This window comes from Podarcis tiliguerta (genome assembly GCF_965153285.1).
Source record: "Podarcis tiliguerta genome assembly, chromosome: 9".
In the NCBI taxonomy this organism is placed as follows: domain Eukaryota; kingdom Metazoa; phylum Chordata; class Lepidosauria; order Squamata; family Lacertidae; genus Podarcis; species Podarcis tiliguerta.
In genome coordinates, this window is record NC_139542.1 from 25765181 (window position 1) to 25786320 (window position 21140).

The following is a 21140-nucleotide window of genomic DNA, read 5'->3' on the forward strand; positions in this document are numbered from 1 at the left end:
ACACTTAAGCTGTCATCTGTACAGTGATATTACTTTCCAGTGTCTGCTGCTCCAAGTGATTCACTGTGATTCACTCACTAATGATCTGGCAGAAGTTTTAAGCAGCTGATTCTCTCTTCAATTTCCTAAGAAGAAAAGATTCTCCCAAGACTCTCTGCATACCTAGTGAAAACGCAAATGCCTCATGCCCTAATGAACAGAAAAATGAGAAACAGGAGAAACAGGAGTGTCAGCATATGGACTATCTCATATCCAAACACACTAAAGGATATGTATACTTCCCAACTTGCCCATAGCAGGATGCTAGGCCCCTTAACAAAAGGAAGAGGAAGCTAATTTATGCACTGGGTATCAGCTATATGGTGGTGGCAATTACCATCACTAGGAACCAGTCAGCCCCCTGGCCCATCTGGCTCCCCAGGCAGAAGTCTCTTCTGGCCCTATCTGGAGATGCCAAAGATAAAACTAGAGATTCTCTGTACGCAAAGCATGTACTCTGCCCCTGAGATACAACCCATCCTCAAATGAGAACCAGAGAGGACAGTACCAATAAAATATGAAACAGGTGATAAAAGAGAGGGGTTCCTGGCACTGGCAGTGTCCCTGTCGGATTGCACCCATCTTTTCGTTCAGGTGATGGAGGGAGCGATTACCAAGAAAAGCTGAGCACAGGCTGATTTAGAACATGATTTAAAACCATACCTCTTGGCCACCCTTCCCAATTCATTCATGGGGAATACATGAAGGCAGGGGTAGGGAGGAGAGCAGAAGAAGATGGGGGCTGAAGCTTGGGGAAAGCTTTAAACAAGTGTTTAAAACGAACTTTTGAAAACCCCTTCTATTTTCTTTTAAAGTGCTAAACTTGAACACTTGATCATTCCAATCAATTTTCAGATCAAGCTTGCGGGGCAGGGGACAGGCAGGGGCGGCAACATATCTCTAAATTTGATAAATTCGTGTTAGCGGGTTTACTTCTCCCTATGTCTGATAAACAAGGCACACCCACAACCACCTCCAGATAAGCAAGACATAGACCTACTTTCCTGGGGGGGCTCTTTCATTCTCCCTCAGAATCCAAAGTTTCCTTATGAAGGTTTTGGAGAGAGGAGTGAACATATGTCACCATCTAGAGTCACCTCATTTTTTTTTCCGGAAGCAACAGCACCATCTAGAAAAGAAAAGGGCCGCAATACCTATCCAATCAAAAACAGAAACATTAACATTTGCTTCTCAGCACTTTAAGAATGAGAAGCTTTGCATTAAAGGAAAGCCGCCCAGAGTGGCTGGGGCAACCCAGTCAGATGGGCAGGGTACAAATAATAAAATTATTTATTTAATTTATCGTTATTTATTTTTCTTGTTGTTATGTGAATTGCACTCAGCAAAGATGTTTCAGTTAGCAACAGGCCGGGGAAAAGCCACACACTGTGGCTAAGTAACAACACAACATTTCTGGGCACTTTGAAAATTTCTGGAAGGCTGGCTTACATTCTAAATTCATAGCTTTTCAACACAGAAGCTTGCTAATTTTTGTTCACTTGTGCCACTAATATTCATAACATGCCCCTTAGGAAATAGACTTAGGAAGTATCCCTGTAATCCTCTGAGTTTTCCAGATAATTTTTTAAATAACAGAGAATTGTAGAGTTGGAAGCGATCCCAAGTGTTATCTAGTCCAACCCTCTGAAGTGCAGAAATCACAGCTAAATAATCCCTGACAGATGGCTATCCAACCTCTGTTTAAAAACTTTGAATGGAGGTTTTGAATTTTCTGAGCTTTGGTTCCAAACACAAGACCTTTCTTTCATCCAGACATGGATTGGGGCATCTTCTTGGTTTGTTTAGAACTGCACAACCCACTATTAGGTCCCAACTCACCAAATGGACAGCAGTGGCTTAGACTGATCAAATCAAAAGGAGGAGGACAGTACTCATGTATCTTCCCTGTGTGGAAAGGGATTTCCTCTCACCATTCTGTGAGAAGCTGCACCTGCAAAAATTCCCTCTTCTGGATAATTATTAGAAGATCCAGGAGTGCCTCCCTCCTTTGCATTTGACCAATCAGATCATTTAGAGCAGGATAAGATTATGAAACTGTTTTGCATAAAGCAGATGGCTCTTACAGCACCATTCTCTCATGGCATGATGCCAATGAATTTCAACTTTTAGACAGATTGGGGTGGGGGTAAAGCTTGTGTCCTTGTGGCTTCTGCTTCTGGGCTGAACTGTGCTTCAGAAACAGACAGGAAAACATCAATCTTCTGAAAAGTGCATTGACACTATATTGGCACAATGCTCTGTTCATCCAAAGATCATGCCCAGTCATCTGTGTTTACCTGATAATTAGCCAATAAAAAGCCTATGTGTTCAAGGGATGAATCGCTTTGTTTCTGTTTTGTTTTGACTGAACAAGGACACTAAGTCCTGTGGCACTTTATTAACTACTCATGCATCTGGCAAAGCTACCCTATGAAAATACACACCAGAAATAAAACAGGCGGGAGCCATGTTATTCCATTACAGTAACAGACACATACAAGGCGAGTCTTGTGGGACTTTAAAGACAATCATATTTGCTGTAGCATAAGCTTTCATGCACTAGCACCAAATAGTTTACAAATGCCTATGCCACAATAAATTCTGCAAGTCTGAAAGTTCCCACAACACATAAAAAGAGCATGGCAGTATCAGTTTAATGTCCATCTAGTGTAGCATTCTGGTAACATCCACCTACTTCAGCATCTGGGTTGAATGCCTTTCGAAGGCTCACAGATACTAAAAAGGCAATAGGCCTCTTCCACTGGGTATGCAATAGCACTCTGCCGCCTGATTCTATGCCTGGGATTTACCCGTAAGAAAACATGTAGGCCTCGTAATCTATTTGTTTGCAATGAAGAAACATTACTATGCTGACTAGTATATCAAAATGGCAGCCCAAGTTTACCAATACAGCATTTTGAAGCTAAATGTTGGCAAACTCTGAATAGCAGCTCTATTAAAAGAAGATTATGGGTAGCATTCAATCTCCAGTAGCTGAGCTTTATGAGGCTGCTGCTATTTATTTGGTTTACAACACATCGTATTAACACTATACAGAAAAAAGTTCCACTTTCTTTAAACAATGTGGCGACCGCCACCTGCCAATGTTATTGGACTCCAACTCCCATCAGCAGCTCCAGCCAGCATGCCCAATGGACAGGGATGGTGGAAGTTGTTGTAGTCCGGCAAAGCCTAAAGGTAAAGGTAAAGGGACCCCTGACCATTAGGTCCAGTCGTGACCAACTCTGGGGTTGTGGCGCTCATCTCGCTTTATTGGCCGAGGGAGCCAGCGTACAGCTTCTGGGTCATGTGGCCAGCATGACTAAGCCGCTTCTGGAGAACCAGAGCAGCGCACGGAAACACCGTTTACCTTCCCGCCGGAGCGGTACCTATTTATCTACTTGCACTTTGACGTGCTTTCGAACTGCTAGGTTGGCAGGAGCAGGGACCGAGCAACGGGAGCTCACCCCATCGTGGGGATTTGAACCGCCGACCTTCTGTGGTTTAACCCACAGCGCCACCCACGTCCCTTAGTCCGCAAAGCCTAGAAGGCCACAAATTCCTCATTCTGATTTCAGCAGTTTGCCCCATGGGTGCCTTTTAAAATAGTACTTTGCATAGGAATGCCTGCTTCTCTTGTTGCCTTTGTCTAACACATCTACAAAAAAGAAGGGGTGAATGTTGTTGGGGTTTGTTTGTTTTTTTAGAAAAAATGTGACTGGAAAGAGTAACTGTAGAATCTCAGGGAATGCTTTTAAAAGTGCAATAGAAGCAGAGCTTTTAGAATCACAAATGACATTCCATTCTGAAATAGCGCATGGCAGGCCAAGTGAAATGAATGGGGGCTGGACAAGAGCACCAGAGATCTTGATGCTCTTGCACTGGGTGCACAGGAGAATTTTCAAGCACACTGTGCAAACAGGGGCATTTATACCTCGACTAAATTATTCTACTTGAGATGTAATATGTTTGTATCTATGCATGCATTCAGATAGATAGCTAAATAGATAGATAAATCTTTCATATACCAACTCATATTTTAAACTCGTAATGGCTAACTCTTAGGCCTATCATATGCAAACCCCATAAAAAACAAATGGAACTTATGCTCCTAATCATTTCGGTGGGGTTTGCACAGGAGAGAGCATTCTGGTAAATTATACCCAGAATGGGTAAGGGGTGTTTACGGATCTCATAAATTCCCCTAACAACTTGCTCTATTTATACTTAACACCCGTGAATGCCAATAGCTGCCATCTGGCTCCATCACAATAATTGAATGCTTTATTTCTACAGGACAGCCACATGCCATTATGATTCTGTTTTGCAGCACTCCATCCTAATGCAGTTACATGGCAGCAGTTCTCATTTTCCTTATACAAGTCTGAATCATCATTCTTTGCAGCCACTGAGATATTCTACTGCCAAGCAGAAATATACCAAGTCAGAGTAAGGCTCGTAAAGAACAAAACGCACAGGAATCCATTTCCTTCATTATGTATCTATATAACTTTGCCTTGCTTATATTTACTTGTCCTGTAAGTAATTTCTGCTTCTGATTACGAAACAAGAAGCACATTTTCCACTGCGTTTACCCAAAAATTAAACATTATGCCCTTTCCTGATTTAATATTTTCTTCATATATAAACTTTAAAAAGCAATGCAACCCTTGCCTCAGATACACTGGAGCTCCTGTATAGCTAACTCATGTCTTTGCTTTTGATTTTTTAATTTATTATGATTTTACTAACGTGTCAGCGTTATTTGTAAGCCACCTCAAACGGATTTGTACCCTTAAGGGTTGGATGCAAATAATTGCAATAAATAAAAATGCACCCCATCTGTGCAGCACATGAAATATCAAGCACTGCACCCCCACCAAAACAGGGATGTATTTGTGTGTGTGTATGTGCACACTGAAGAATATGCTGCATTGGACTATAATCTCTGACCTATGGCACATCTACCAAGATATTTGCCTGGGCCAAGTGTGGTGCAGATGAATGGAAGCACAATTAACAGGATTATTTTTAGGATAAAATGGGAAGGGGAATAACCAAGTATTCCCCTTAAGTTTTTTGGTGAAAAGGTGGGGTGTAAATGTAATACTAAATTAATAATAGGGCTTGGTAGTGCTACCATTCATTTAATGGGTCTTGTCCAGGAGAACATCCTGGAGGAATGTGCCTTGACCTGTGCTACATTTTATTAATTATGTTATTTAAACATTTGTTTTCCATTGCTCAACACACACACACAAAAACTCCCCAAAGTGGCTCAAAATCATAAAACAGTGTTTTAAAAATTCAACAAATGTCCCAAGAGCCTACTGAATATAAAGAGAGGACCAGATAACTGGTTTTACATCAGCAACACAAACATTCCTAAACCCGCTACTGATTTCTCTATAAAACACAAGAGTTTCCTTCCTTTTCGTCCCAGTGAATGTAATTCAAATTCACCCAACTTTGCGGGCAAAATGATTTCTTTAATAGGCTTTCTTCCTCACAGAAGAGTCACAAATGGGCTTAGTTTCATCAAAGGAAGGGAGAGCATCCTCCAGTGTTAAACAGACATGGTTATCCAGACATTAAATTGAAGCCCACTGCAAGTTTCAGGCCAAGACTCAATATTATATTTCTACAACTGGGAGTGGAGACAGAGTGAATGAAGTGAACTGTCTGCACCTCTCAACTTACATAAAAGAGAGGAAGGAGTGGACTGGGAGGGCCCAGATTCATGCAAGTGACTCTGTGAATTTGTAATTTTCTTGGGCTTTGCCGCCGAATTGATGGAAAGAAACACAACATATGAGCAAACAAAGATGAGCAGGTAGAGTATGATCAGAATCCTCAGGAGCCACAGGCAGCAGGAGCGGCCGCTGGGACACAACAAAGATGGCGACAGGTAAGATGAAGAAGCAATGGGAGAAGAGAGATGGTGAGTAGAACATGACACCTCCATGTCACCCTCCTTTCTGAGAGCTGTATGTGGGGCATGAAAATGTGAGGGGGGGGGAGAAAAAAAAGAAAAGGCTAAAGCAAAAATGGTAATTCAATCACACGCAACAAGTGAACATCTTTGAGCATGGCAAAATCAACAAGAACTCTTTATGGAAAAACCCAAACCCAGGTTGACCCAAAAGCTGAAAGGGATACTATTCACCACTATGGGTCTCTGTTCAGATGCCAGCACAGAAGGAATATAACCTTACTTTCCTATGGTAATATGCACTATTTACCCAGATAAATAATAATTACCTCGAGAGAGTAGCCAGTGCACCTAAGTCAGTTTGTTCGTAACATTCTGGTCGAGCTACAATTAATGCAGATCAGTAAAAACAACATTAAATATGGAATACGGGTTGCATTCATAAGGTACCTGCTAGGCTGATAAATGTGATTCACAAACCCATGGAGTAGTCCTATAGACTTCACTAAGACAAACCCAGACTGTGAGGTTGATGAACGCTAATGTTTGGCCATTATTCTAATCCTTCTTTTCAAGGATGTGCATCTTAGTATCTTCTGGATCGCCACACAAGCGGGGAACTTCGTATCCTGCACCAAGTTAGATAACAAGCGAATTCAGGGAGGATAAAGTTATCAATGGCTATTAGCCATGATGACTATGCTCTGCTTCCACTGTTGGAGACAGAATGCATCTGAATACCAGTTGGTGAGATTCACAAATAGGAAGAGTGGTGGTGTGCTCAGGTCCTGTTTACGAGCTTCCCATATGCACTGTGGGTTGGCCAATAGTATGCTGGACTGGCTGGTCTTTTAGGCTAATCCAGCAGTATTCTTCTTATGTTTAGGGCAGACTTTGGTTTCCCAAGAATCCCAGTCTTCTGGTCTGGCAAAATCTTAAGATACTGGAAAGGGACTAAACATGTTTCAGTGGTCAGATCCTTACATTCAACAAGGAAAGTGGGATCTAGTGGAGGCTACCACTGCAGGTACAAGGATGTCACCACATTTTCTGCTCATCTCCCCTACCCTCTGTAACTTCCTGCATAACTTTCTCAATCCTTTGAAGATTTCTAAGGGGCAAAGGTGGCATTCAACTGAAAAACTCCTACTCAAATAGACATTTTTCTGCAGACAGTACATGCACTTTTGTAACACTACTGCAAAATCAGAAAAGCGTGACTTTCAAAGGTATGCTGTATTTTGATTCTTGTATTATTTCGGAAACTGTGAATTAGGGAGGTCACTTTTAAATGTGAACCGATTCAAATTTCTTCCCCATCTCTGGCTACTGTCACAAATTGTTCCCGATATGGTTTTAGTGTATATATTGGTGTTTTATGCTATTCTCTGCCCTGGAATCCATTATACAGTATATGAATAAATAAATAATGGAAGACACAATCGTATTTGGAAGAAACTGCTATAGCTGCTGCGCAGGAAGGCAAAGCATTCTACAGCATGTGCTATAAATAGTATTAACAAATATATTTGCTCTTCCTAAAAAAATACAAACCCCAAACACCTAAGACTTCCAACATTACTTCTACTTATTTAAATTTCATCTTTAAATCTGCAGTATCCACAAAACAATACCTTACTTTTTCTTCTCTAAAAAAATTATTCCTTGCACATAACTGTTAATTCCACTGCATCAGATTATTACTGTAACAAGTTTAAAAGCCTTATAAAAGATACAAGCACCATTAACTGGGGGGGAAACAAGCCCTTTGCAAAACAAAACCATTTGGGTTAGAGTGCCCAAAGAAACTAATTTCACATTATAAAACAATGCTTTTTCATTTCATTTATTATACTTCCAGTATCTTTTAACTTTACAATGTTGCATAGTTTTCCAAAAAGCTTTAGCAAGGATGTATAAAAATACCTATTATTTACAATTAAATCTTCCCATTTACTGATGGTCAAACCAGTGCTCCATGAAAAATCTTGCGCTGAAGCTCAAACTATCTGTGACCTTCAGCTTCATGATTATTCCGTTCTCTGGATACTTTTAAGATTCCCCCTCCCCCCGCAAAACAACCTTGGAGACTCTGGAAATGGATAATGGGAAGGATGGCCTTTCATGCCTTGCCATACCCTCCAACACTTTGAAGTCAAGGTCCAAGACACCACATTCCCGTTTTTTATTGTAAGAGCATGGCAGCCATTTTGATTGCCATGATTTCACCTGACGCCCGCCACAAAAAACTTTTTTTTTCAGCCATAGAACCCACCAATGTGCATTTTGCACACTGATTGTGGCTTTGAAAAAAAGCACTTTTTCAGGGGGAAATCACGCAGAAAAATCATGGCAATCAAAGTGGCTACCATCCTCTTGTGGGAGACTAGCTGGGAACCTTATACATGCGTCTCTGACTAAGAAAACAGATCACACCCTCATAACAGCCTCCCCCAAGCTGTCGCTCTTCAGATGCTTTGGACCACAAATCCCATCAGCCTTAGCAAGCAAAGTGGGGGCTGATGGGAGTTGTAGTACAAAATATCTGGAGGGCACCAGTTTGGGGAAGGTGGCCTAAGGAAATATGAGAGTATGTTACAGTAATAGGAGAAAGGAGGGAAATGTAAAAGAAAAACATAAATCTGGCCAGGAAACAAAAATACTGGCATCTGAACAGACTGCTTATAAAAATGCTGCTTAGAACAAACAGTAGTGAAGAAACATGTTTGAAACAGAAGTGTGAAAAAAATCCATTATTTTATGATAAATACAACATTAACTTACAGTTCTTCAATATTTTCCATTTTGCCAATTTCACTCTCCATTTAACTGAGTCCCCATGCTCTTTGCCCATGTGTGTGGACCCATATTTTATCTATAGTATTTCTTATGCTGTTTAGACCTATTAACACTCAATTTAATCTACTTAAATACGAAATCCATGCAGTGGCAGAGCTATGTGCTCCGGTACTGGGAGAGGCGTACATCCGGGGGCGTGGTGCGTGTCCTGGGGCATGCACAGTGAGCGTGAAGTGCTGAGCGTCCCAGGGGCGGGGGCGGCCGCAATGGCAACCCCCCTCGGATGGCACCTGGGGCGGACCGCTCTTCCTGCCCCCACATTCATCCGCCAGTGCATCCATGTGGCCTTAAGGGCAGGATAGGTGGGAGGGTGAGGAAAGACGACAAAAATCTTATGCCTGTCCCCAACCCACACCAAAGGAGCATCACCATTTGAACCAGGCCAGAGCCTTAATTTCCATATGAAGCTCTGTGGTGGAACTGTGGTAAATGAGCACGTGAAGCTGCAAATGTAGAACAGGACATATTGTTGAAGATACAAAAAAGGAGCCTAATGGTGAGGGTGTTGTTGTGAGTTGTTGTTTTGCTTTAATGTAGTCCTATCCACATTTCTGCAGGAATCCATACCACAGAGTGAGTGAATTGAGGGCCAGCAGGTAGTTGTAAGGTTAGCAGCAGCAAAAGTGACTACAGCTACAGCACAGAGTATATGGGGAGGCAGCGTGGTGCAGTGGTTAGACGTAGGATGGAGACCCAGGTACAAATCCCCACTCAACTATAAAAGTCACTGCGGTGAACTTTGTTCCTCCACTGTCTCCCAGTCTAACCTACCTCACAGGGTTATAGTGAGGGTGAAAGGAAGAACCATGCATGTTGCCTTGAGTCCACTGCAGGAAAGGTGGGATATAAATGCAATAAACAAGTAATAAAATTAATTCTCTCTGCAACTTTCAGCCTGGTCACCCTGTTTGTGTCATTAAGCACATGCAATATTTGACGTCCAGCCTTCTACGCCTTGAGCAGAGTACGGTCGTGCTGACACTGGCAGCTAGTACAATAGAAAGATCACATTTTCTTGATATTATAAAGAAATTCTAGAAATGCACCAGACAAGTACAGCTAAATACCTTTCACATCTTCGTCTTCAATGGTTGTGTTGGAGCTCTCTGTGGATTCCTGTTGAGAAGTATAAGAAAAATCAACTGACTGATCTACTACTCCACTACTTATTTATATTTACAATGTCATCAAACATCTCATGCAAAGCCCAGAAGCAGACCACGTGACTGCGAGACTCAAACAAATAAACACAGAGGGTGATGGGCTTTTACCCTTAAAGCCAAATTTGAAGCGGTCGCAATCTGCTTGGATTGGAAAGGAACGCTTAAAGACAACGAGTTTCTTGTTTTGAACTTCACAGGACTGTAAGGGAAGAACCATGAAAAATGGGCTGACTGGTTTTCTTAAAACCCTTTGATCCTTTTTAGACAGAGGATGGTGAATTACATTAAGCTGACCATCAGAACCAGCCATTTTACAAATAAGAAGTGCAGGAATGTCGTTCCGTGTAAGACATATAAATCAAATCTGTGGTTTCATCTTAATATTGCCAGGATCCAAAGAACTATGGAACCAGAAGGTCCAGGTATTCAAGGGGTTTTGAGGTTCTGTTTCTCAAACAGTGGCAGCACCTTTTCCCCACTCTGTTGATGACAAAGTACTTTTGAAACAGATAAGAGTTTCAAAGGCAGCCGAAGGCATGGTGTGGCAGTCTCCTATTCAAAGCAAAACATCAAACAAAAATGAAGGCCTCATTTGGCATCCCAAACAGCATCACAATAGTTATAGGGGCCACCTTGCTGAAGCTAATCAGGTTGGGGTCTGGTCAGTGCCTGGAGTGGAGAACATCCAGGGACTCCTTCTGTACATGACCTTTGGAATATGGGGGGGGGGGGGAGGTATAGAAATGCAATAAATTAAAAATAAATGCCGCTCTTTGGATCCCAGCCACTGTTTTGTTTTTTAAAGACATGTGTTCAAGATGAAAGCAAGTTATGAAGGAAGCTTAAAGACAGAAGTGGTCTGATTTCATATTTCTATGTTTTTTTTGTTTTGTTTTGACAGATATATTATTCCCTACTGGTTTACAATTATTTGTTCCTCAGGCAGCTGTTTTATAAACTCACCATATTGTCAAAAAGACAAGCATCTCAGATGGCTGTCAGAGTTTTATGCATTAATAATAATAATAATAATAAGTCTACACGCTTAAAAGGACACTGTCAAAGATGACAAAAAATTTTGTCTTTAAAACAAGTTTACACAAGGAAAAGAGCAAAACAAGCAGTCAATATAAAACGTGAGACAAATCTCTTCCTTCATGGAATTAGGACCATGCTGAAAGTGGATATAGCACAGGTTTGTAAATTTGGCTGGTCACCTGAGACAAGTAAGATTCACCTCCATGTTGACAAGAAAACTGTCTCATTTCCACTCAGAACACAAATGATTAAAACTGTTGTGAGTGGGCAAGTATACTGCACAATTTTACAGGCCAGTAATTTCTGTGAGCTTTATTTGAAAGTCTGGTTTCAGACATTTGTTCTATGGCTTGGTATAAAAAAAAAACATCCCTGTGAGACATGAATCCCCAAAGACCTTGACAGTGTTCTTTTATATGTTCTTAAAATAATTCAATGCTTAATGCAATGTTGATGGTTAAAAGACATGATGTATGTATGCACACCAACGAATAGATCAGCGAGCGTCACGCCACCCCAACATCTGTCCAACCACTCAAAATAAACCATCATGCTCTGTCTTTTGTTAAGAATGCTCAAGAGTCAAGAGGCATGAACAGAGATGTATCATGCTTTATAGGTTATGTTAACGCAATCTAAAAAATGTTTACATAATCTGCAAACCACCACACGAAATTCCATGCACCACCTCACAAGCCAACTCCATGGACATGTTCATTTCTCCCATCATGCTAAAAAAGCTCCACACACACCCTCCCCCCCGCCCAATATACGATACGTTTCAACAGCGATTTCCCCTACAAGTGATTTCCACCTCCATGATGAAGTTCATTTTAGTTTGGGGCATTTTCACACCCCAGAAAGGGAAGAGAGTTTTATCAATTTTCCATAATGGTACAGAACAAGTAGATGTAGTCATGCCAAAGAGCTATGGATCATTTTGTCCCATTTGTTTTTTTGTTTTTAGTCAAGTGAAAACTGAAAATTCAAGTGTTAGCGAATGTAGGCTGTAAACTGCATATTTCAACACAATATGAACAACAAAATGTGGTTCATGAGCAGGTGGTAGCAAAACAAACATCACAATCTGCCTTATATATATTATATATATACCAGAGACTGTAAAATAAATATGCAAATGAACTGGAGATATAAATGCGATATATTGGGATACATGCTTGAGAAAGGCCCGTAGTGTGAACTACAAGTACTATCCACAAACACAACACAGGGTAGCTGTCAGTTGTTATATGAAATAAATCAGAATAGAATAGTGATGTCCGAGCATACTGTGACATTTTCTTTGATTAGTTAATTATGGGGTACCAATTACAGAATTACCTAGTCCAGGGATAGGCAACATGTCCACCACTGAGAGCTACACCAGAAATTTGGTGGGCAAACACTTTTTTTTCAAATTTAACTCTCCAACAGTGACAAAAGGATAGAAAATGGGTTCCTTTTCTCCCGCAAAGGAAAGCTGCTATTCCAGGGTTCTAGCACTACCACACCAGCCATGGCTCAACAGTTGCTTAGCCCATTTTTATGTCCATGCAAGGAAAGGGGGAAAAATTGATATGCAATCCAATCCAACAAACACAGCCATCATAAACAGCAGACACTAAAAAACAAACGACCAAAAATGCAATAAAATAATACTCATGGAATCCAGAGAACATCCTTGCCAGCCCAGATGTGAGCATCTGGATGATGTTCTGAACAACGTCTGAAGTTCAGTGAAGAAGAGCATTGCACAGAGCTGGGGGCGGGGGGAGAGCTTCAGGTCCACTGGCTAGTAAGTTCCCTTTCCTCTTCTACTGGTTTCCCTTGCAGTCTTAAAAGTTTTTGCTTTTGGCCTGGCTCCAATGTTTTCCCCTCAGCTAGACAGAAAAAACTTGGTTCCAAGGACACCCCAAGAAAGTGAAATCCGAGTTGGACACAAGTTACAACTATTACTTTCCTGGCTAATAGTAGCCTCATCCTTGGAACTATTATTCATGTACAGGAAATGCTTATTATTTGGGGTGAGGTGGGGAACTTGAACCTGTTTATAGATCAACCTTCCCCAACCTGATGCCCTCCATATGTTTGGATGACAACTTCCAGTGCCTGATCATCGGCCACTCTGGCTGGGATGAGAGTTGCAGTCCACAGCATCTAGAGAGCATCAGGTAAGAAAGTCTGATGCAGAAGAATGTATGGAAGATAGAACAGTGAAGAGTGTGTGGGCATTTATCATTTTTACATGTATGATTTGTGTGTTGCCCATTACTCATCATAAAATTTGCAACAAGCAGCCCGACACGCCCCCTCCCAAAATAAAAGGTTATGTAACAATGAATGAACATGCTCAAAAACAGATGGGACAAATCTCCAAATGTGCCTTTCTTGAACTTCAGTAAAGCGTTGCATATGGAAAGCCTGAACCACACTCTACATCTGAGGAGGAACCTCTTTTTCTCTGCAAGAACATTAAGTTCCAGGTTAGAAGCTAGAGATGTACACCAAAAGTGTGGAACAGCTCCCACCAGAGCACCTCTGGCACAGGTGAGGAAAAGGGCTCTCTGCAGGATTCCGTTACAACAGAAGCAATTCTCTGCAGGCTTCACTAGACGACTGAATACCAGGTAGCTAATTTCCTAGCTAAAGCCCGTATAATGCACACACTGTGGGGTGTGTTTTCTTTTGGCAGGGGGGCTGAATGGAATGTGGAATCTGAAAAGTGCAGGACAGTACTGGTTCTTTCTGAATACCTTATTTCCATCTGGGTTGTGGATTACGGTAGTTTGGGGCTCCTGAGTGAGAACAAAATAGGAGAGAGAAAACAGTTCTCGGTAAATAGATTTCTCGCGCATGAGAAGGAGAACGAGAAGAGCCAGATGACACGGGCTAAGCACTGACAAGAGCTAAGGCAAAGTTAGCTACTGTCAGAGGATGAAACTGGCAAGCCAGCAAGGAAGGCCACCGTATCTACTGTAGCAGCATGCAAAGACCTTATTCATGATTTAACACATGTGCAGGGCTTTGAAGGAGATCTAAAGAGGCACCAATTCTCACAAGGACTTCCAAATCAAACTGCTGGCCAGTTTTTTAACCTTCCACCTCCAAAAATTAGCTCACAGTTTCCACTGGGCAAAAAGGCAACTACCATGGTAAACTAGGTCAATTTACTAAAGAACGACGATGCAGCCTATAAAGGTTAAAGAAGGGCCAAAATGGAATGAGTAGGTTCAGGAAAAGATATAGAAAACCCTAAGCACAAAAGAGTATTGCTACCTTCAGATCCTTTCATTTCACATAGATTAACACTCATGGTAGGAAATGCTGTCATCTCAGAGTCCAATATCCCTCCAGTCATCTGCAGGAGTATCTCTAGGGTTGGTGACACACAGGCACACATTTGGGCAATTCCTGGTAGAAGACTCTATAAAGCCGATACTTTTCAGGATACTTAGTAGTGGGAATGTCCATGGGGAATATTCAATGGGACTGCTGTCATGCACAAAACCACAGGTGCCAGTACTTTAAAACTGGAAAGACCTTTCTTCAAAAGGGTTTACCAAAACATGGTAGGTTGGATGCCACTGACAATATGCTAATTGTTAATGGAAAGGTTTTTAATTTTGAGGTTTTGCTGCATAGCCTAGAGAAATCAGAGTAAGTAACCTAAGCAAGGTTATGACTCATGAGCTACACATTCACCGCAGAGCCTATTATGGAGTAATGACTCCTATATATTAAAGCAGGCATCCCCAAACTTGGTCCTCCAGATGTTTTGGGACTACAATTCCCATCATCCCTGACCACTGGTCCTGTTAGCTAGGGATGGTGCGAGTTGTAGTCCCAAAACATCTGGAGGGCCGAGTTTGGGGGTGCCTGTATTAGCTGTGGTGTATAACCAGCTTTAGAAATAGATGCCTCTTGATCCCTGTAAGTGAAGTCTTGCAAAGCCCTGCTGTGTTTTTTCAAAAAAGTAAAGAATGAGAAGCTGAATAAGGTCTACTTGGTTGTTGCCTAGCAATAATCTTGTTAGCTCTCCTTGATTTTGACACTCACGTTGTATTAGAGACAAAAAAGTAGGAAGAAAGTTTGTTTAAGCCTCATTTATAAATACTGGAACACTCATCAGACGAAGAGCTAAGGGCAACACAAAAGCACATTCTATTCACTTTCTGACACAGCATGCAATGAAATTCAACTACGGCTACCAATGCTACTGCACAACCACATCCATTTTCCATGTCACATTGGCTAATTAGAAACACACTGTTTCACAATCAACTGCCTCTTTATACACACACATAAATAATATGCATATATAAAAAAGTGCAATCCCAAGTTCCCAAGAGGAAGAAAAAAACAGCGCCAAAATTTTAGAAAGCAAACAAGGAGCAAGGAAGAGGGAAGAGAGGAGGAAAAAGGGAGAGAAAACTCAGAAACAGAACTCAAAAGCAAGTTAAAAGGAAAAAGCCAGGTATACCAGCGTTGGGGTAGGAATATTTTCTTTGGGGCTGGTTACCACGTTGGTTTTGTTGTTTATCTGTAGGTATGCAGAAAAATAGAAACAAACAAGCCTTAGACCTCTCACAGCAGATAATCATATCTATATCTCCCTATATAGACTACTTATACACAGATATAGATATGGAGATAAAGACTGACGGAGGTATGAATTTATAAAAAATCAAAGGCAACAATGACAACAGATTTGAGTAGGTACTATAGCAGCCTCTCCCAGTGCCGTTCACAAAAAAATGCCCTGGAGGTGCTGTATAGACATGTATGGTTTCAGCTATGTTACTAAGATTTTTTTAAAAAAGCTCAAACCAAGCAATATGCAATTAATGCAGGAAATGAGAGAGAATAGGCCTACATTTCCAACGACCTATTCACCACCTCCCATCTTTGGATGTGATGCTATTTCATAAACTGCACCAGGTCTGAGTTTAGCTTGGGAGTCAACTAAGCTAGAGGCCCATATATTAGAGTCATATACACATTTCATTTTGTCATACGTGTTGTCTCCAGAAGTCTATAATATTTAGGCAGGACATAAAATGTTTAAAGGTTATTAGCTTTACTGTTTCAAAAACACTTTTATTGCCCTAAATTATGTCTGAATGTGTTACAGCATGCTGCAAGGTGGTTCTCTGGACACAACTGGGATTCAATAGAACCAGAAAACAAAATGTATATTCAACATAATTTAAATATTGTAGCTTACAGAGTCTCTTTACCACTGATCATTTCAAGTCAATGCAGGAAGAGATGTCAGCTATGCTTTTCGGCAGAATGTATTAAAAAGGCATGATTTTGTATTCCGGGAAGTGTGTGCTAAAGTGATATACACAGAGTGCATGATATGAGCATGGAAGACCCCTTTTCAAGAAGAAAACTAATTTATTTTTCTCTCTAATATCATGAGTAGTTTTAAACCAGGCAAGAATGACATAGCCTTAAACACAACAGAAAAGCTAATTACATTGTCCTCTAGAATAAACCCCCAAAACTATTCCAGTTCTTAGATGCATTTAAAATGCTGATCCACACTTAATATATGAAGAATTTTATTCATAACGGAAGTAAGCTGAATATTTAAAAGTTAGATTCAGTAAAATTTAATTATAACTAAAACTGGCAGAAGGAGCTGTCATATCTTCTGGTGAAAAACTGCCCTTTGGTTTTACCAGCTCTAGCTGTAAGAGGAGCAAACTGCAGAGCTGCATATAAATAAGATAGAAAGTTTAGCTGATCAGTAATACAGAATATTTAATGCTCCACTAACACAAAGAACGGAGAAGGTAAAATGTTACATGTGAAAGAAAAGCAAGAATGGAAACACATAAATCTTAGCTGACCATTTGTAAAACTCAATGTAATGTCTATTTATAAACAGAACAAATATTTTATGTTGTTACATGGGATGTCCACTTTTAACCTACTCAGGCAGTACAAAAAGTATCGGTTGTCATGCTTTAAAAGAAAAAGCAATGGTAGGAATACATTTTGTAAACCCATGGCATTGAAGGTGTATTTTTCTTATTATAGGACCATATAACACCGGGCCTAAAAGAACTACATTGGCTCCCAGTACGTTTCCAAGCACAATTCCCCAAAGTGTTGGCTGCTGACCTTTAAAGCCCTTAACAGCTTTGGCCCTGTAAACCCAAAGGAGTGTCTCTGCCTCCATTGTTCAGCCCAGACACTGAGGTGCAGCTCCAATGAGTTCCCTCATTGTGAGAAGTGAAGTTACAGGGAACCAGGCAGAGGACTTTCTCAGTAATCGTGCCTGACCTGTTGAACACCCTGCCGTCAGATGTCCAAGAGATAAATAATTATACAACCTTCTGTAGATATCTGAAGGCAGCCCTGTATTGGGAAGATTTTAATCTATGATGTTGCTGTGTTTTTGTATATTGTGTTGGAAGCCACCCAAAGTGGCTGGGGCAAGCCACTCAGATGGGTGAGGGTACAAAAAATATTTTTAGTAATAATAATCACCACCACCATCATATTATTATTATTTTTATTATGCTAAAAATGCTGAGGGCCTGATTAGCAGTAATTATATTTATGAATGGTTGTAGCTATTTTAATACATGACTTAAGAGATGCACATCATTAAAATTCTAGCCCAGATTGTAAAAAAATAATAATGGGTGTAACCCATGGAATTCACAGTGTTGAATAAACTGCCTTTGGCTTTACCTGCAAAATGGGATTATGAATGATATGCCTTGAGAGTTCTTAAGATAAATGAAATAAGATCAGTGCATGCACAGATCCCTGTTCAACAAAGTGACACAGCGGAGGATACTTGGGTGCTACACAAGCCTTTGTTGATCGTTTACCATGAGTGTGCAGAAAACGCCTAGAAAGAGGAACCAAGCATCATCACTGGCTTCGTGTTATGTCTAAACTGGGGATTGTGGTTTGCTTCACACCATAAAACCTTTTGTTAAGCCAAAATTTTTTCTTGGCTTACCAATCACAGTTTGGAGTGAAGCATACCGCGGGTATACTTTTAAGCCAGAGATAGTGGTTTGTTGTTCCTGTTAGTTAGAGGGCAGGAGTGAAGGGCACCGTGCTCTGTGCATTCATGGTAAACCATTAACTATGGCTTACCATGATGTATGAACTGGGCTTCTGTCTGCCTTCAGTAAGAGAACAGAAAAGGATTCAGATACGTAAAATGGGAGACTTAACAATGCATTCAATAGGATTTCCAAAACAGCAATCAAAGCACATGGTGTTGTGCAGCACAACAATGGTGGTTTGTTTTTCCCTAGAGTGGTAGGGTGCCAGACTACATTATTAGCCAGATTTCAATTAAGTTGCTTTGTTTACTTGTTCTTCTAGAACCAGTAGCACTGTATGCAATATGTACTAACAAAGTTATTTTGAACACGCAGTGTCGTTCCCACAGGGGTACCTCTGAAGGTAAGTGTGTGTGTGTGTGTGTGTGTGTGTGTGTATATATATATAAAAAGTTCTTTGCAAATATATATATATATATATATATGCAAAGAACTTTTTAGAAATCCGTACAATATACCGTATTTTTCGCCCTATAGGACGCACCGGCCCATAGGACGCACCAAATTATTTCCCCCCCACACCCAGGCGCGGAGCTGGGGCGGGGGAAGCTCGGGCTTCCCCTGACCACAGCCCCCAGAACGGCAGCCAGAGCAGCTTGGCGTCGGACTCCGGAGGGTCGCGCAGAGCTTCCTGAAGCCTGGAGAGCGAGAGCCTCTCGCTCTCCAGGCTTCAGCGAAAGCCTGTATTCGCCCCATAGGACGCACCCACATTTCCCCTTCATTTTTGGAGGGGAAAAAGTGCATCCCATAGGGCGAAAAATACGGTATTTAAAGTGTGGTATGTATTCATGATCCCTCCTCACAATGTGTTTTTCAATTAAACACTTATTTTTCTTACTGAACAGTGAGTACATTAGATTTGGAATTACGAAGATAGCACATGCAAAAAAGAAAAGAAAAAGAAAATGCACTATTTACGCCTTTCTCTGTGTACCATAAGAAAATAGGCTGGTTTACTTATGATGCTTGCTGAACTACAGTTTAGAACTATGTGCATTTGCTAGAATAGGCCTGAGCTAAGCACTGGGCTCCCCGGCTTCCCTTACATATGGTGCAAAACCATGGGTTTGGATTGCTTGCTCTCACAAGCAATAAATAAATAAAAGAAAAAAATAACTGAAATATAATTTGGCCCTCATAAAAGTATCATTCTAAAAATAGAAGAAAAGCAAAATGATCACAAACAAAAGGGGTCAATATGGGTATCCTGAGCAGGAATCAAATATAAAGTATCACTCAAGCAACTTTCATCTCTGGAAGAACATCCTTCCGATCGAAAAAGGGTGGAGACATTCACTTGTATATTACAAGTGCAGATATACAATTTGAAGTTGTATTCCAGCCCCCTCACAAAATGTGTTGAGAGATCCATGGAAGTATTTATTTACTGTAATGATGGGAGGTACTACTAGTAGTGTAAGATTACCAGTAGGATCAAACTAGATGCAACATTAATTGCATATGAACAATTAACATGCACTTTCAAAATGTAAATAAATGGGGGGGGGGGGGAGAGATCAGTTATAGCACTTTCTTTCCTGATAAGAATTACCCCCCCCCACACCACACACCCAAAAACTGTTCTTGCCCTTGGAGGGAAGCTCCCATTGGAGACAGAAAAGGGGACAGACCCAGAAGTTTTCTTGATTATGCAGATTACTTGCTAATTAGGTTCCCCACTTGACATGAGCTCAGTCGATTTTTGGCCAAGGCAAGTCCATTTGCCACACATATATTACATATGACATCAGATATGGTGCTTGCTGGCGTTGTCAACCAACTGATCAATGGAGCATGCAAAGCCCTCTGCCTTTTTTCACAGAGTTGGTTTCAAACCCCTCAGGCAAAGGAAAATAGCTCATGTGACAAGCTTGGCTCGCCACAAGTGAGGGTGGTAAGAATCGAGTTCCTCATTCCTGAGCTGAAGTAACATATCAGCCCTACAAAATACTTGGAAAAGTTCCTTGGAAACCTACCACTTATTTCTGCTGGAAACAACTTTATCTGTGTTCAAGGAAGCTTTGGTGGTACCACTGAAAGCAACATGTATGCCTACAAACAGCTGTGCAATATTCTTAATTATAAGCAATTAACAATGGAAAGCTACGTAAACTGTGTGTGGAAAGGTAAAACCCTTCTTGCAAGCATGCTGACCACAATCCATCTTCAGTTGAAGTCAGCGGGGTGACAGAACTCCCACTGCTGGATTGTACAGTTTGGGTAGGGTTTCTATAAGGACACACTTTGGAAAGAGGAATTTAAGAAGATTTTCTTGCAAATGAAGCTCACTTTGCAGAGCCAGGCACAATTCAAAACATGCCATTCACCATTTCCTTATTTTTGACGGAAGAGTCCCTCACTCAACCTCCTCCTTCTATGAAGATATCTACCTGCACAGAGACAGTGGGTTGAATACTGAGCTGGACTGTAGTGTTTACATTTATATCCCGCCTTTTCTTCAAGGAGCTTAAGGTTCTTCCCCTCCCCATTTTATCCTTACACCCCTCCCCATTTTATCCTTTAAACCTGTGAGGCAGGTTAAGCTGAGAGGCCCAAGGTCGCCCAGTAAGCTTCATGGCTAAGTGGGAATTTGAACCCTGGTCTCCCAGGTACACCACACTGACTATAGTCAGTTAGGCAGGACAACATGAGGCAATTACCCACCTTTCTAAAACTAGACGTTCCCGTCAACAAATGTGTGACTGGTACAGTAGATACAGGACTGTTGAGTGGGTTTCAAAAGAGTATCTTATAATACACGATGTTGTATGTTTGGCAAACTGGCATTTAAGCTTTGCACTGGACTTGCTACCAGCCCAGACATACACCTAACTGTGTATTCCACATCCCTGCTGCTGCCGCCACCTTCATTTGCCCTTGACTTGGCTCTGCTTCCTACCTAACTTTGTCCTCTATGCTAACCAAGGGACAACTTTAAATTTGCTTAATTCATATGACATTGCACAGTGTTTGGTAGTCGTCTGTTCTGTTTTTATTTGGCTAGCGTATCTG

The 21140-nt window shown here is 41.1% G+C and overlaps 1 protein-coding gene and 1 long non-coding RNA gene across 15 annotated transcripts in view; both read right to left on the minus strand.

The window, feature by feature from the left end:
• Window positions 1-21140, minus strand: part of CAMK2D (calcium/calmodulin dependent protein kinase II delta) — a 139552-nt gene that overhangs the window by 13661 nt on the left and 104751 nt on the right. For 6 of the 14 annotated variants that reach the window (XM_083457406.1, XM_083457408.1, XM_083457405.1 and 3 more), the window contains 3 exons: window positions 15512-15571; window positions 13785-13826; window positions 9898-9946 (listed from right to left, as the gene is read on the minus strand). In XM_083457406.1, coding sequence (XP_083313532.1) covers window positions 9898-9946; window positions 13785-13826; window positions 15512-15571 — 151 coding nt within the window. The remainder of the gene's footprint in view (window positions 1-9897; window positions 9947-13784; window positions 13827-15511; window positions 15572-21140) is intronic. The other 8 variants (XM_083457401.1, XM_083457413.1, XM_083457402.1 and 5 more) reach the window with 2 other exon arrangements.
• On the minus strand, window positions 1348-5685 carry LOC310685438. Its single transcript, XR_014515257.1, has 2 exons — window positions 3584-5685; window positions 1348-3231 (listed from the first exon to the last, which is right to left on the minus strand). It is a non-coding gene; the product is annotated as an uncharacterized lncRNA (long non-coding RNA).